The following is a 16,621-nucleotide window of genomic DNA, read 5'->3' as shown; positions in this document are numbered from 1 at the left end:
GGACAGGACTGACTGTCCAAACGTCCACCACAGCCATGAGACCCCGTCCCCGTCCCCGTCTGAAAACAACTAGGAATGGGACGATACGCGATATTATTGTTTATCGTGATAAAAAAACACTTACGATAATCGTATCGTGGATATTAAATTTATCGTGATATCGTCCTCCGCTTATGCACTGTGATCAATTCACCTTTTATTTGCCGGCACCCATTTAAACTCTCTATAATTGGTAAAAGGTACTTAAAATATCACTTGATACAGTCTTTTTTTCACTCTCTATCAAAATGTCTTTGCCGCAAAAATAGCAGATCTACAAGCTCACAACGCGTTGCATTGTGAGCTTGTATATCGGCTATTTTTTTGGCAAATGTTCCGCCCCAGGATAATGGATTTTGATCATCTATGGTAATATTCGTAAATTGCGATTTCTTTTGTCACAATAATTGTGATATGAAATTTTCATATCGTCCCATCCCTAAAAACAACTTGAACCCCAGCCGGGGGTCATTCAATATGTCCGTACACAAAACTAAATGTGTCCCTGTGGCAAAGACTTGGCCTCGCCTGTGTTTAAACTTTGGATTTTCTATTTTACACACCATTATAATGTTCTTATTTTGATCATAACACCCAAAATGACTGAGCGTCAAATCCCCAGGTTTTCTTCAGAATGTATGTACAACACTGATTCACTACGAACACTATGGCACTGGTGGTTCTCAAAGGTTTCATTTTGCAAGGTCCGCCATAACTGTGCGAGTGTACAAATGGAACCATAGTTTCTGGTAATATTATTGTGCGCTCATTTTGTATGTCCGTGACAAAAAAGCCAACATGGGGATGACCCCAGCTCTTCTGGGGGTCCCTGGCATAACCAAGAACAATGCAGAAGTGTTCTTGCGGGTGTGTTGGTGAGCAACCTTCATTGAAATGAATAGGTGGGGCGGGGCAGTCCGTACTCTGGAGATATATAATAACTATGGTGGCGAACGCTCTGCAAAAATAGCCGCTCTACAAGCTCACTGTCGGCTAGTTTTTTCTCGCGGCAAAGAAATTCGGTTTTGAGAGTAAAAAAAGGCCTACTATTATAGAGTCCTGGGGATCTCTGGTCAACGAAGCAGCATAGGGTTTAAGTGGTTAAATAAATCTAACTGTTCATTTAAAGAAGAGACGACTGTTGGCTGCAGACAGACCATGGCCTTTGATGCTGCAGAGAGAGAGAGAGAGAGAGAGAGAGAGAGAGAGAGAGAGAGAGAGAGAGAGAGAGAGAGAGAGAGAGAGAGAGAGAGAAGAGAGAGAGAGAGAGAGCTACACGGCTCTGGGCTCCAGGGGGGGTTTAAGGGCGGGGGTCTGCTCCGAAGCAGAGGGAGGGAGAAGATGAAGAAGCACAGATGCACTGATTGGATATGACAGGAGCAGTGTCCTCCTCCTCTGTAAGCAGAGAGCGCTGCACGTGAAAATCTAGAACAAATTACACTGGGCAGCACCAAGCCATGCCGTGCCACACCGCGCCGGACCGCGCTGGACCCCCCACTCGCAGGAGGCCGGGAGGGGCCGCCACTCAGTCGGACAGACAGACAAACACTGCTGGACCACGGCAAATGCACACATGTCTGCAGTGCACACACACACACACACACACACACACTGGACAAACGGTACATACAGTACATACAGGTATGTATAGTATGTGTACAGTATGTGGACACGCTCAGGCAAGTAGAATATTGTTGCTGCTGCCGGGCAGAAACCTCTTATCTATCTCCCTTTGTGAAATTTTAGTGTTTTTAACGTCCTACTTGATCATTCTACAGTGTTGCGTCACACAACAGTGTCAAAAGTAGCAGATCCACAAGCCTGAAACGGTGCTCGAAGCATCGCATTTAGAGCTTGTAGATCTTGTTAAAGGTTGAGAACTGCAGCCACCCCCCCCCCCCCCCCCCCCCCACACACACACACACACACACACACACACACACACACACAGACACACATACATGCGCACGCAGGCACACACTCAATGATCAATAGCATCTCAGCATGATTGCAGGTTGTCATGGTGTGGTCGACCACAGCAGTGCTGCTCAGATAGCCAACAGGCACACCACAATCTTCTCAGGGCACCGCCGCAATGCCCTTGATGAAAGATACAGTCTTTTTTTTCTCAAATGATACACTCAAATTGTAACATATCGCTGTCGTCAGGCAGACGTCTGTATTTTTCGTTTTAGAGATAGATTAATGCCCTGCTTCGTCGTACAAAGGTGTCTCTCGAAACTATCAAAAATAGCAGATCAGCAAGTCTGTTTATTTATGACAATGTCTCTGGATTAAAAGGATGTTGTGTTACGATGCGCATCAGAGACAGTGGAAATCTAACATGACTATCAAAAAAAGGTTGCAGAGACAAAAAAAAAATAAGCAAAGCTGGGTTTAAAGACTCAATCAGGGCAATGACAATCAAGGATCAGGCACAGGTGAGGTGGGAAACCCCTTACTGGAAAATCTCCAGAATGGCCATCAGGCCTATTGTGACAGCCACAAAATCCCCAACCCAGGACGAATTTGGGGGTCCTCGACATGAAAATGTCTGAGAACCATTCACAACATCAGGAAAGGAAGCCCAAATAAAGCGTTCTATAAAGCTTCTAATAAGCAGACTTGGCAACACTGACTGACCACTGCCCTCCTGTGAGTCTGGTAACTGGTTTACACAACACACAACAAGCAGACATGCAAGCCGTAAACACAAAACAAGATTCCTGGCTAAAACTGCTGGGAAGTAAAGCATAACTTTTTTTTTGTGAGAATCTTTCCCCGGTGTTTGTCCGACAGAGCTTGTAAAGTCCATAATAGCTGCTCATAAAAGATGCCATTTCATAACCGCACGCGGGATCACTGCCGTTTGAGACCAGCCTCCCATGCAAAATGCTGGATCAATGTCCTGGTGTGTGTCCTTGGGGTGGAAACCTCCTATGTGCCGAAAACCGTTCCTTTTTTATTATTATCTTTAAAACATTTTGAAAATAGTGCAAATAGCAGATCTACGGGCTCATAACATGTCGTATTTTGCGAGATTTTAGGTCATCTATTTTCACTATTTTTGTGAGACACTTTTTCTGGGCCTTTTTATGCCTTTATTGACAGGACAGGACAGGAGGCTGGGACAGGAAATGGGGAGAGAGATGGGTGAATGACGCGCCGCAAAGGCCGCGGGGCTCGAACCCGTGACACAATGTCAGGCTACACTGAGCCTCGGTTCCTGGACGCCAGTGGCCCAGGAGGAGACACTCTTGTGTCGTGAAGAAGACAAATCATTGATCAAAAAAACATTAAAAAGGTTGAAATGATGAGGTTTCTACCCGACTACAGCGATATACTAAGAACAACGGGCTACAGGATGTTGTTGAGGCTTCACATTTATGTTGGTAAATGCGGTTAAAGCATCTACAGTAGACCTGGAAAGCATCTGTGTCACTTTAGTTTTGGACCACTTTTTTATACCACGATTTTTGCAACCCATTTTTTACCCGGTGTCAATAATCGAATGTAATCCTGGGCACTACACTCCCTCTGCCAACCTGGGGAGTCCAAGTCACTTCTTTTCACCTGACAGGGGGGAGCTTCCCCCGGTTGGACGTGGCGCGTGGAAGGAACACGTTATTCCAACCAGTTCATTTCCCCTCCAACCAGTTCATTTCCCCTCCATCAGGCCCCCCCGGCTGGCCAGGGGGAGGCAGTATAGAGACCAGGATTACTGCATGTTTTTGTGAGGGTATCTACCCTAGGAGACACAGGGAGAACATGCAAACTCCACACAGAAAGGCCCTTTTGCCAACCCCACCCAGGTCATGACGCGGAGGAGAGACAGAAAACAGAACACGCCCCAAACAGAACACGCCCCCAAGCGCCCACAACGTCCCCAGCGGGAATCGAACCCAGGACCTTGTAGCTGTAAGGCGACAGTGCTACCAACTGCGCCAGCATATAATATATACAGGGATATATATATATATATAATATATTTTTAAAGCAAACATTTGTAACTCAAATCTTTCTTTCTCGAGGTCCCTGGAACAAAATATTTTGAGATGTGGGTCCGCGGTCAAAATAAAATTCATCTAATTCTAGGGGTCCTTGACATTAAAAGGTTTGAGCACCACCGATATAGAAACATCTTTTTTTTTTTCTTTTTCAGAAGTGTGGCAAAGCAAAGCATTCATTTATGGGAAAAAAAACTTTGGAGATACAAGGTTTCTTCCCCACAGCCGTGTGCGCACACGCACGCGCGCACATGCTTGTGCGTACACTTGTGCTCGCTGGGTATGATGTCACGCGTGGAGGTGTAATTAGTGGTCTCATTAACATACTGGACAGTGTGTGAGGGGGCGCGCGCCAAGAAAAACATGTTTACGAGTTCCAGTCAGACGAGAAATGCAATATGCTAAACGTTGAAAGAGGCCCAAACAACAGAGCGCGGTGATTAAGTGTTATTGGAGCGAGCGCAGTCGGCTGCAACATGACCAGGTCCCTTTATGAGGCTCTTTCAATAGCGGGCCCTGAATCACAGGTACACTTCTCTCACAAAAGCAACCCTTGCAAAGCAAACCCACCCTGCACGTAGTAAATCATCATGCTGTCGCAGCAGAAACCTCTTATCTCCATATTTTAGTTTGTTGTTTCTTTATTTTTTGTAAAATACAGCTTCACACAAAAGCATCACAAGTAGCTGATCTGCAAGCTCGAAATGCTTGATCTGCTACTTTTGCTATTTTTGAATTGGAATCCTGAAAAGTAACAGTTTTGGACATGAAAAATACTGAATGCACACTCGCACACACACAGAGAAAAGAGTTTGTTCACTTGTGCCGTGCTACTAACCACTTTAAACCTGCATGTTGTTATAGGCAAAAGGTCTTACAAAAGTCTCTAGCCGATCTGAACGCGAGGCTACATGATGTGAACATGGAGTGGTCTCACTGATATTAACAATAGAAAGAAACACTGTGTCTGACTTTTTATTCTGAAGCACACACACACACACACACACACACACACACACACACACACACACACACACACACACACACACACACACACACACACACACACACACACACACACACACACACACACACACACACACACACACACACACACACACACAAAATGGTCACACTGAGATTAGGGTGGTTGGGGTTACCATGGTGACCAACAGTATAGTAATACAATTAACATCCCAAATGACAACCTCTCGCTCTCTCACACGCAACTGCTAGCACGCGCTCACGCGCACACACACACACACACACACACACACACACACACACACACACACACACACACACACACACACACACACACACACACACACACACACACACACACACACACACACACACACACACGTAATCACAGACTTGTGCTCAACTCAATCAAGGCCTCTCCTCAGCTCTTTCACTGTATATCATCAACCAAATAATCACAACACAACATTTTTGCAATCATATTAAAAGGTGAGATACTACACTGTTCCTTTACAACAATATATGTACAGATGTGAAAACAGATGTGAAAACATCGATACGGTATTGCCTGCTGCATCTGCTAAATCTCTAGACTCTGTCAAAGATGGTGGATAATTATATACTGATTGCTGCCACTAGAGGTGGAATGGTACACAAAATGACATACAAATGCTCTCCAAAGTAGGCAGACAGCAGATCTTGTGAACGTCCAAATCGTCCTATGTTTACTGCTGTTAGATCTGTCGAGAGTGTGTTGCTGAAACAGAGAAAGGTCGATAATAAAGTAGATTTTCTCCTGATTTGTCTCTCTGGAAAAGTATTGTCCAGATTAGCCCTGGACAGACAGACAGTCAGACAGACAGACTCACAGCCCCTTGACTTCCATCAGGCTCTACTTGGTGCCATTCATGTGGTGAAAAATGAAAGCGTGGAGTACAGTACATGGTCATCATACTGTACATGTTATCAGGGGCGTCACAAGGGAGGGGGGGGGGGGGACTGAGTTACTAGGGCCCAAGGTGGAGGGGCCTTAATTATTTTATACTTTAGCAATTGAAAAATATCAGATATACAAGCTCGCAGCACGGCACTCGGTGCTGCGCTGTGAGCTTGTAGATCTGCTATTTTTGAAAACTTTTCCTCTGGGGGGTCACTGGAACTAAATATTTTGAGATGGGGGTCCGTGGCCAAATACATGTCATTTTAGGGGTCCTTCACATAAAAAGGTTTGAGCACCACTGACATAGAAACATAGGTTTTTCAAAAATAGCAGATCTACTGTGAACTTGTATTTCTGCTATTTTTCAATAGTTAAAGCACAAAATAATGTGTAATAATGCGTTCCCAGTCTAAATGGGTTAAACCACCTCCCCCTATGAAGAACATTCATGGGGGGCCCGCAGTGAATCCTTGTACCCAGGGCCCAGAATTTGGTGCCACACGACATCCCTGCATGTCATGATGACCTCCTCTCTCCTCGGCAGTCAGACAGACAGACAGACAGACAGACAGACAGACAGACTGACTGACCCATTTTTGGAGAAGCGCCTCTGGCCTCAGAGCTACTGGGTACCCTAAGCCTGCTGTTTACTTTGTTTACCACAGAGAAAATGCTCTTAATTTATCAAAAAATCACACCCATGTGAACTGAGCGGTGGTTTACCCACCAACCCCCTTTTTTTTTTTTCAAAAAAAAAAAGGGTTTGAAAAAAAAAAGTTAAAAAAAAAAAAAAGGTTTTTTGAAAAAAAAAGTTTTTTGAAAAAAAAAAAGTTTGAAAAAAAAAAAGGTTTTGGAAAAAAAAGTTAAAAAAAAAAAAGTTTTTGAAAAAAAAAAGATTTGGAAAAAAAAAACTCGGGCGTGCTTAATAACTGCGTATTACCTTACTGTACTTTACTGTACTGTATACTGTACCTAACTGTACTGTATACTGTACTCTAACTGTACCTAACTGTACTGTACTGTACATATTCTGTGTTCTATATCTATGAATTCGATGTGTTCTAGATCTATGAATTCTGTCACCTCCCCCCCCCCCCCCCCCAGGCTAGTCTCAACAGCACCCTCTTACCCACCAACCCCTACCCCCTTCCCCCCTGTGTGTGTGTGTGTGTGTGTGTGCGTGCGTGTGTGTGTGCCTGGCCTGGCCTGGCCTGAAAACAGCGCCCCTCCCTTAACATGTGTGGTCATAAAAGGTACTACACCACAGGCTTGAGGCTACATACAGACCCACCCACCCACATACAAACATACATACCTACACACACGGCCACGCTATGGAGACGGTGTGACCACCGCTCAAAAACCTAAAAACCCAATGCAAAATGTTCCACTGGGAGCCTGTGGTGGGAGAGCTGGGAGGAGGGCACCCCAGTAGCACTCCATAAAGGAACAGTTAACATGTGGAGGAATGTACATGTTTTTTTTGTTGTTGTTTTCAATCCACAGCATATCATGTACGGCAGTGGTCGCCCAAACATTTTAGCTCAAGACCCAAAAGAGAAATTGGACGTTCATTTTTTTATTTATTATTATTATTATTTATTTTTTGTATTACATGTACTTTGGCCATACTGGCAGCAGAGGGCAGCCTTATGCAAGAATTAATGTGAAATGGGCCGCTGCGGCTTGCCATACATTCAGGGCGCAGAGTCGCATCAGAGAAATAGATCCACAGCGAGCAGCCAGGAAGTGATTTTGGACATCATTGATGTTTACGTGAGGTGGAGATTTGAAAGCAGAATTACGGGAGATGTTTTTACTGTACACCCCGCGCGACCCCTCATCAGTTTACAGACATCAAAACAAGGTACAAAAGAACGAGCCGTATTGGCATCGCGCCGCAGTCAAAAATGGGGCAAACGGGAACGTCCGTAGCAGTAAAAGAGTTAATTACACTCTCAGAGTTAATTCTTTTTTGAAAATACTTTTTAAAAATGTTTTGAAATGAAAACAAAATGTAGCAAACTAAAATTAAAGAAAAAAAACACATTCCACCCACTGTGTTAAACCTGTAAACCTGTGATGTGACGATAAATAGATTCTGATTCTGAGAGGGAGGCAAAGGTAGCCTGATTATCAGATAAGCAGTGGAGTATTAATAGGTGGGGTCTATGGTCTGGAACCAGGCTAAGGCAAAGCCACAATTCTTCAGCTTGTATTTAATTTTTAAGTTAATTTGTTTTTTGTTTGTTTATTTGTGTACCTACTACAGTACACCCGACTGCAAAGTTACAATGTTACACAGCTCTATTTCCTTATTCTAGTATAATTATACCCTTAACTGTATACACACCTCTTCATTTTGAGCAATGCCTCAGCGCTCCAAAACTTGACCGAATGTGTATGTCCTGTATGTATGTATGTATGAGGACAGCCTCAACAGCTGCAATACCGCTGGGTGACCAAGCGCAGCGCCACTTGGTCACTTGAGGCAGCCTTGAAATGAATGGACAACACAAGAATTCATACAGTATCTGTAGCTTAAAGAAATGAACCACTCAAAGGCACCACTCACTTCACACTGGGTGTGATTATTTGACTGTAAAAGTACAGTATGTATCTCATGCCAGTAAAGTCCCAATGAATTTAATTTAATTGAACTGAGACAGAATGAGAGAGAGAGTTATAGAGAGATATAGAGATACAGTATAGACAGAGATATAGAGAGATAGAGAGAGAACATGCAGCCAGGCCTGTGTTCGCCAAATTAATTCAGTCATACGTCAGTGTTCCAAAAAGAGGCGATCTACAAGCTCACGACGAGCTCAGCTATTTTTAGACAAAGCATACTCAAAGCCTGATATTACATAAACAGCACTCAGACAGAGAGACGGACAGGAGCCAGAATGACAAATAGAGCGAGGGAACCACACATAGGAGAGGGAGGGTAGGGAGGAGAGGAGAGAGAGAAGGAGAGGTTTAAAAAAGAGAGAGAATAAGAGAAGAACATTCCTTTGAGTCTCATCCATCCGCATTGGATTTATCAGACGTTAATTAAATGTTATGCTTGGATAACCGCTATGGAGACGAAGCTATCATTTCCAACCCAATTACAAGCCCTAAATCTCCTGCGTGAGGTTCTTTAAGTCCTCCGCCTCCATTTAAAACATTTAATGTCAAATGATCTCTCCTCGTTTTTCTTGGGCCAGGGTTCAAAATCACAACCCTCTGCTACAATAGTAAGTGAATGATTCCAGTTCACAGATAAATAACCGCTCACAATGAAATCTGGAGTGTTCATTTAAAATCATACTGTGTAATATTCATTATAGGAGTGTTTAGTGACACTGCTGTCATTACAGTGTTTGTCTATATGGAAGGAACACTGAATGGAAGGAATTCTGATAGTTCGTTGCGCCCAATTATATTTTGGAAAGCAACAACATGTCGCCAGAAACGGACCGGTATTTGGTAACTGTAAAATACATAGACAAGCACAATTCTGGTACTTTTCCATTGTGTCGGGAGCTGACACTCATGAATAAAAGTAGTGTTCAATAATGCTTGGAGAAGAGATTCATGTGGAATAGTTAATTGGTTATTGTGAAAAATATACCCAGTGAAAGGTTATATGGAGAGTAACCTTTGTTTAATTGGAAAAAGTTACATAGTATGACTCAGAGAGTGTTAAACTTTAGATGGATAGCTCCATTACTGGATTCTGATTGGCTGAGTCAGTAATAAGCCACTCAAGGCTGTGGTTTCTTATTAATAAGCCTATTGTGGCTTATTGCTTCATATAATCCTGTCAGTTGTCCCCTGCATCACCGTACGGCTGCAGATGACCTTCTATTTGCCATGTGGAGGTAGAATACACGAGTGCATCACACAATACCGCACATGCCTGCGTTCCTACACAGGCAGTTATCGAACAACTGTGTGGGAATGTGGACAAGCATTCGACATGTTGTCAGAATACGTACGGATGAATTTATGGTGTTCATATAAATGAAGCAGTGTTGTAAAGTAACTAAGTACATTTACTAAGTATTGTACTTAAGTACAGTTTTGAGGTATTTGTACTTTACTTGAGTAGTTCCAGTTTACAGTACTTTTACTTCTACTTCACTACATCTCGGATCCAAATATTGTACTTTTACTCCACTACATTTATTTGAAAACTTTAGTTACTAGTTACTTTGCAGATATAAATTATAATATTATAAAACATACATTAATCCACTTTAGCCCTATTTTATGCCATGGCTATTTGAAAATAGCCCATCTACAAGCTCACAACGTGATGCGTTGTGGGCTTGTAGATCTACTATTTTCAAACATTTTGTACATTTGTTACATTTTGATGACAATACTTTTGTACTTTTACTCAAGTACATTTTGAATGCAGGACTTTTACTTGTAAGGGTGCCCACACACCAAAATACCTAGAGTGGAATCCGCCAATGCATTTCAATGAGAAAGGAGCGTTTTTTGCCAGTAGAGGATTTCTGCAAAAAAACGCTCCATTCTCATTGAAATGCATTGGCGGATTCCACTCTAGGTATTTTGGTGTGAGGGCACCCTCAGAGTACGTCTACATTGCAGTATTGATACTTTACTTAAGTAAAGAATGTGAGTACTTTTTCCACCACTGAAATGAAGCAGACTTAAAAAAACAAGAATTGACACATTCAATATAAAATCTGTGTGCTCGTTTTAGTGTTAAAAAAAGTTTGAAAACATTTTTTTTTGAAAAAAAAAAAAAGTTTAGGTCCAAAAATGTGTTAAAAAATCGACCTGATGGTGGCGCTATATGGGACAGATCCATGTCGATGAGATAAGTGTAGACATACTGTGTAGCGATTTGTGTGATTTTAGGGCAAAAACTGCAGGAGCAGTATTCAAAAATGTGTTTTTAAAAATTTGGCGGGGGTCCCTGGAGCTGCGGGGGTCCCTGGAAGGGTGGAGGTTGTGGATTGGCAGACAAGGATTGTGTGTGGAAAATTTCACATGGATAGGGGCAAAAAAGTGTGATGTGACGTGACAGACAGACTGACGGACAGAGAGGCGGTGGAGGTTTTCATAGTAACTGCGACCTTACGGTCGCAATTATAATCATTAGTATTGTTTATTTTAATTATTATTATTAAGGAACTCTAGAAATCTCAGTTGGAACTGTTACCCCAGTGACCCGATGCTGGATAAGCGGTTGAAGATGGATGGATGGATGGATGGATTATTTTAGAGTAAGCTACTTTATTTACCATTATTGTGTACTCCGCCACATGGGGAGCAATCTTCAATTCAATCTTCAATTCAAAGAAGCTTTATTGGCATGAGAACACAAACGTTTACACAGTGGTGGAAAAAGTACCTACATTTTTATAATTAAGTAAAAGTATCAATTCTGCAATGTAGAATCACTCTGTTACAAGTAAAAGTCCAGAATTACAAATGTACTTGAGTAAAAGTACAAAAGTATTGGTATCCAAATGTACTTAAAGTACCAAAAGTAAAAGTACAAAATGTTTGAAAATAGCAGATCTACAAGCTCACAACGCGTCGCACCGCAATGCGTTGTGAGCTTGTAGATCGGCTATTTTCAAATAGCCTTGGTATAATTTGGGTCCCCATTTTATTTATTTTTTGCATTGTGAGCTTTTAGATCGGCTATTTATAAAATGTTTGCCTCTATCTTATATTATTTTACAATTAGGCTAATGTTTGGACATTTTTGATAGTATAGTTTTAGCTTGTTGATTACTTTGGTGCAATAATGGTATTTTTATTTTTTTTCTTGGGGTAATAAAAAGGTAATTTTCTCAAGTACTGTACTTATAAGTACAATTTAAGGTACTTTTACTTTACTGGAGTATTTCCAATTTTCATTACTTTTACTCCACTACATCTCAGAGGCAAATATTGTACTTATTCCACTACAATTATTTGAAAACTTTACTAGTTACTTTGAAAAGTATAGCCTACATAACCACTTCAGCCATGGCTATTTTCAAAGGATATTATTTGGTAACATGTGATACAGAATAATTGTGCATAATGAGTACTTTTACTTTTAGTCCTAAGTGTAGCCTATACTTTTACTCAAGTAGGTCTACATTTTGAATTCCGGACTTTTACTTGCAGTATAGATAGGGTGACCATATTTTCAGCCACTCAAACCGGGACGCAAACCACTGTTGCTTAAAACCGGGACCTTAAAAGCAATGCGCACGTTACCGTGCACGTGCGTGCCCATTCTCTAACGTTCGTGCACGCGCACACACACACCGCAGGGTTGCAAACAGGCAGTGAGTGATTGACAAACAGCCTCAGTGTTGAATTCAGACACGCAATGAATTTGTTTATGTTTTCTGATTGGTTGGTGAGGATGTTTTCATGAAAAGAACATGATGAATGTCTATGCAACCACTGAAAACAGCTACTATTATTTTAATTCTGGCGAAAACCGGGACAATCTTGCAGTGAATGTTGAAAACCGGGACATATTAGTGTTTTAGAGATATTTGTCAGGACACTGGGACACGCAGCTTGAAAACGGGACTGTCCCGGGTAAAACGGGACGTCTGGTCACCCTAAGTATAGATACTTTTACTTAAGTAAAACATTTGAGTATACTTTTCTCACCACTGTGGGAGAGACGTAATACTATGAGAACGTGGAGCGCTCGGGAAAACGGCTGTTGTAAATCACAGATAATTAGTTTCTCCGCTTTGAAAATCAGACGTCTTTTTATGACTTAATGAGTTTATGTCACTCTGCCTCAGAAGAGCAGCCAGAAACGGCAGTAGCTTTAGCATGTAGCTAAACGTAGCAGCTGCAGTGTAAAGACGTCACGTTTCTGCGCCTGTGGGGGAACACGTTCTGTGGGGGAACCCTTTTTGGTGTATCACCTGACACGCTGTGCCACTATGGTCAGAGAGCGGCCCGGTGCTACGCTAAAACTCAGGCACCCATTGAATTCTGTGACCATGTACGGTCGCACAAAATGGATTCAAAACACACACTGTTAGTTCTATCGTCTGTTTTAAGACTTTCTACGCGGATTTCATTTGTGTTAACGCAGGGTAAAGTAGCATGCCTTCACCCATGAACAATGGTGGCGTCTGTGGACTTTTTAAAATATATATTTTTTCGCGACGTGGTAAATTATTTTAACGTGGACTCCAGGACAATGACGTGAATGCGTCTCTAGGCAACGTGAACGCGTCTAAGACGCGGGATGCGCACGTAATGACGTCACTGACCATGTGACACCGAGACAGCCAATGGGCAAAAAGTCGCGTAAAGGTAGTGCACTCACACACAGGAAAGTAAGTAATCTGTTTCACAGATTTAAAAAGAAGAAGAAGAATGATGATGACATGGAGTACCAGTGAGTGGCTTGGATGACATTTAATTGGGGGGAGGGGGGGGGGGGCTGAGGGGAGAGGAGGAAGGGAGTGGTGGGGCGGTTAAGGAGAGGAGGACAATGCAACTCTCACCTCTCTCATCTTGGAGGCGCTGAAGGAGGGGGTGAGGATGCTTCGGACCCGCTTCCAGTGCTCGTTCCTCAGCATCAACAAGCAGTCGCTCATGGGCTTGGTGGCGAAGCGTACGTTCTGGAAAAGTCAAACGAGGGTTCCGATTAGAACCACGAGAAAACAATGATTATTCATTAGTCGAGCTGTGAAGGGAACACAAATCAAATGTAATGAATGACTCAGTCTGTCTGTTAAAGTCTTAACAGACTCTCTGTACAGCATGTATTCATACAGCGTGTTTGTTGTTTACTTAAGTTCATTTTCTTTCACATTTTGTTTTCACTTAATCCATTTATTCTGCTTCATGATAAGACAGACAGGCACAGTGCGTGTGAACAGACACACACGTACCGAGCACACCCTGCACTGTACACCATTGGTTCTCAACCTCCAGGGGTCCTTGAGGGAGTTCCAGGGGGGTCCCCAGCTAAATGATATTAGGAACCCTAACTATCCTAACTAATGTACAAAATAGAACCAAATGCACCCGTTAGGGTCCCTTTGTACACTCTCAGAGTTAAACTAACATTGACTTTACAATATAAATTGGGGTCTCAGAGATAGAAATACCATTAAATGGGGGTCCGTAGCCTAATGCGTGTCAAACTTGGGGTCCCTGAAATTAAAATAGCTGGAGATCACTGCTAGAGCTGTAAATATCCCCGGAATATATTTTCAAATAAGTGTCAATGTGGGGGTCCTTGACCAGAAAATGTTTGAGAACCACTGCTGTATGCGTTTCACAGAATGGGGAGTGTGTGTGTGTGTGTGTGTGTGTGTGTGGGGGGGGGGGGGCTCTGAGGAATGGAAGAAATAAGAAAAAAGCCCATTCCTGTCATCCACCTCGTCTCTAATGCCGCCTTCCCGCCTCGACCCCCAGCCCCCGCCTGGGCCCACCCTCACCCTCAGGGGCGTCACTAGGGGGACTGAGTTACTAGGGCCCAAGTTGGAGGGGCCCTCCTAACTTTAGCTATTGAAAAATAGCAGATATACAAGCTCACAGCACGGCACCGAGTGCCGCGCTGCAAGCTTGTAGATTTGCTATTTTTGAAAAGTCGTGAAAATGTGTGCAAATCTTTGAATTTATGTATTTTTTAAGCGAACATTTGTTACTCAAATTTTGCTTCTGGGGGGTCCCTGGAACTAAATATTTTTAGATGGGGGTCCGTGGCCAAATACATATAATTTTGGGGGTCCTTCACATGAAAAAGTCTGAGCACCAATGACATGGAAACATAGATTTCTTGCGCACACATTTTCAACACATTTGCAGATCTACAAGCTCGCAGCGCGGCACTCGGTGCCGCGCTGTGAGCTTTTATATCTGCTATTTTTCAATAGTTAACATTCATGGGGGGCCCACAGTGAATCCTTGTACCCAGGGCCCAAAATGTGGTGTGACACCCCCTGCTCACCCTATCGACAGTTCAATGCATCACCATTTCATTTCCAGCGCCATGCGCCCCGCGCCGCCGGGCTCAGTCAAATCATCTCGGCGAAAGATGGAAGCGTGAGAGAGAGAGAGAAAGAGAGGCTGTCATGTTGTGCTGTGTTGTTCCTGTGCGGCCCAGTGGGTCTGATCATCACTAAGGTCCTCTGGGACGTTTGGACCTTTGAGGCAACAAACACAATGGCAGGAGGAGAACTACTCTGGAGGAATACAAAACAGCCATGCACGCTGCCGTGCGGAATTAACTCAGAGCAGGGGTCTTCAACAGGGGGTCCGGGACCCCTAGGGGGCGCTGTTGAACAGCCTATAGAAATGAACTGCTCAAAGGCACCGCTCACTTCACTTCATTTTTTAAGAACAACCTTGGATGGTGTCCTCACAAGCATAGTGTGTGTGTGTGTGTGTGTGTGTGTGTGTGTGTGTGTGTGTGTGTGCACGTGCACAATTATGCGTGATAAACAAAGCATTATATTTCCAGAAGCACAGATACGTACAGTTTGGACCTTTGAGGCAACAAACACAATGGCAGGAGGAGAACTACTCTGGAGGAATACAAAACAGCCATGCACGCTGCCGTGCGGAATTAACTCAGAGCAGGGGTCTTCAACAGGGGGTCCGGGACCCCTAGGGGGTCCTCAGAGTTACTACAGGGGGTCCTCCAAAGCTTTGTGTGACAGAAGCTTTTTTTCTCCTTTTTAACCACTTGAACCCTAGTGTCCATATTCTGAGAACTTTAGCCAAAAATAGCTGATCTAAAAGCTCACAACTAAAAGCTCACAACTAGCTGATCTAAAAGCTCACAACGCTTCGCGCTGCGAGGCGTTGTGAGCTTGTAGATCGGCTATTTTCGGCTAAGAGGTTTGGTGTAGAGGGGAAAAAGAGCAGACTAAGTACAGAGTGAAAGGTCAAGTTTATTAAGTATTGACGGTTCAAGTGGTTAAATATCTGAAAACACAAATTGACGTGAATCCAAAATACACTGATGATTGTGCTGTCAAACAGTGAAACTATATGGAATCTATGAAAAGGTTGTGGGGGTCCCTGCTTCATCTCTCTCTCAACTAAGGGGTCCTTGGCCTGAAAACGTTGAAAACCCGTGACTCAGAGAGTTACAAATGTAACCCAATGGACCCGTAAAAGACCAATTTTTGGGGGATGCACAGAATTTAAATATTAGGCAGATATCCGATTAATTGTGGGGTTTACCTTACACCTTTTATACAGTAACAGTATTATAGTAACCGTTGTGAGCTTGTAGATCAGATATTTTTCACTACGTTTGTGTGACATGATGCATTCATAAAAAAAAAAGAAAAAACAAATGTTGAAATATGGAGATACAGTACAAGGTTTCTGCCTGACGGCGACAATTTCGATTATGTTAACTAACTCAACACGATCTATGGTGGCCAGTGAGTATGTCTTTCCTTTTAACCACTTAAACCTTATTGTAGGGAAGACCATGTTCAGCTAAAGCTTTCCCCACAATATCAGAAAACAGAAAACACACACTAGTACTGTACGGAGCCCTGAGGGCCACCGATCAACCATATAGGGTTTAAGTGGTCAATGATCCCGCCATTATTTTGGATGGGATTGCGGTAAGATGCCACACGGAACCTCGCGACGGTTAAGTGAAGTTGAAGAAGCAAGCTCATGC

The 16,621-nt window shown here is 43.0% G+C and overlaps 1 protein-coding gene across 2 annotated transcripts in view; it reads right to left on the bottom strand.

Moving 5' to 3' along the window:
• tbxas1 (thromboxane A synthase 1 (platelet)) overlaps positions 1–16,621 on the bottom strand; it is a 133,383-nt gene that overhangs the window by 40,221 nt on the left and 76,541 nt on the right. Inside the window, exon 6 of one of the 2 annotated variants that reach the window (XM_080737763.1) lies at positions 13,473–13,589. The exons of the other annotated variant lie outside the window; for it this stretch is intronic. Coding sequence (XP_080593889.1) covers positions 13,473–13,589 — 117 coding nt within the window. The remainder of the gene's footprint in view (positions 1–13,472; positions 13,590–16,621) is intronic. 2 annotated transcript variants of the gene reach the window in all.

The sequence above is a fragment of the Nannobrachium achirus genome, assembly GCF_963921795.1.
Source record: "Nannobrachium achirus genome assembly, chromosome: 11".
NCBI classification, from domain to species: Eukaryota; Metazoa; Chordata; class Actinopteri; order Myctophiformes; family Myctophidae; genus Nannobrachium; species Nannobrachium achirus.
This window is presented reverse-complemented; position numbering and strand designations above follow the sequence as displayed.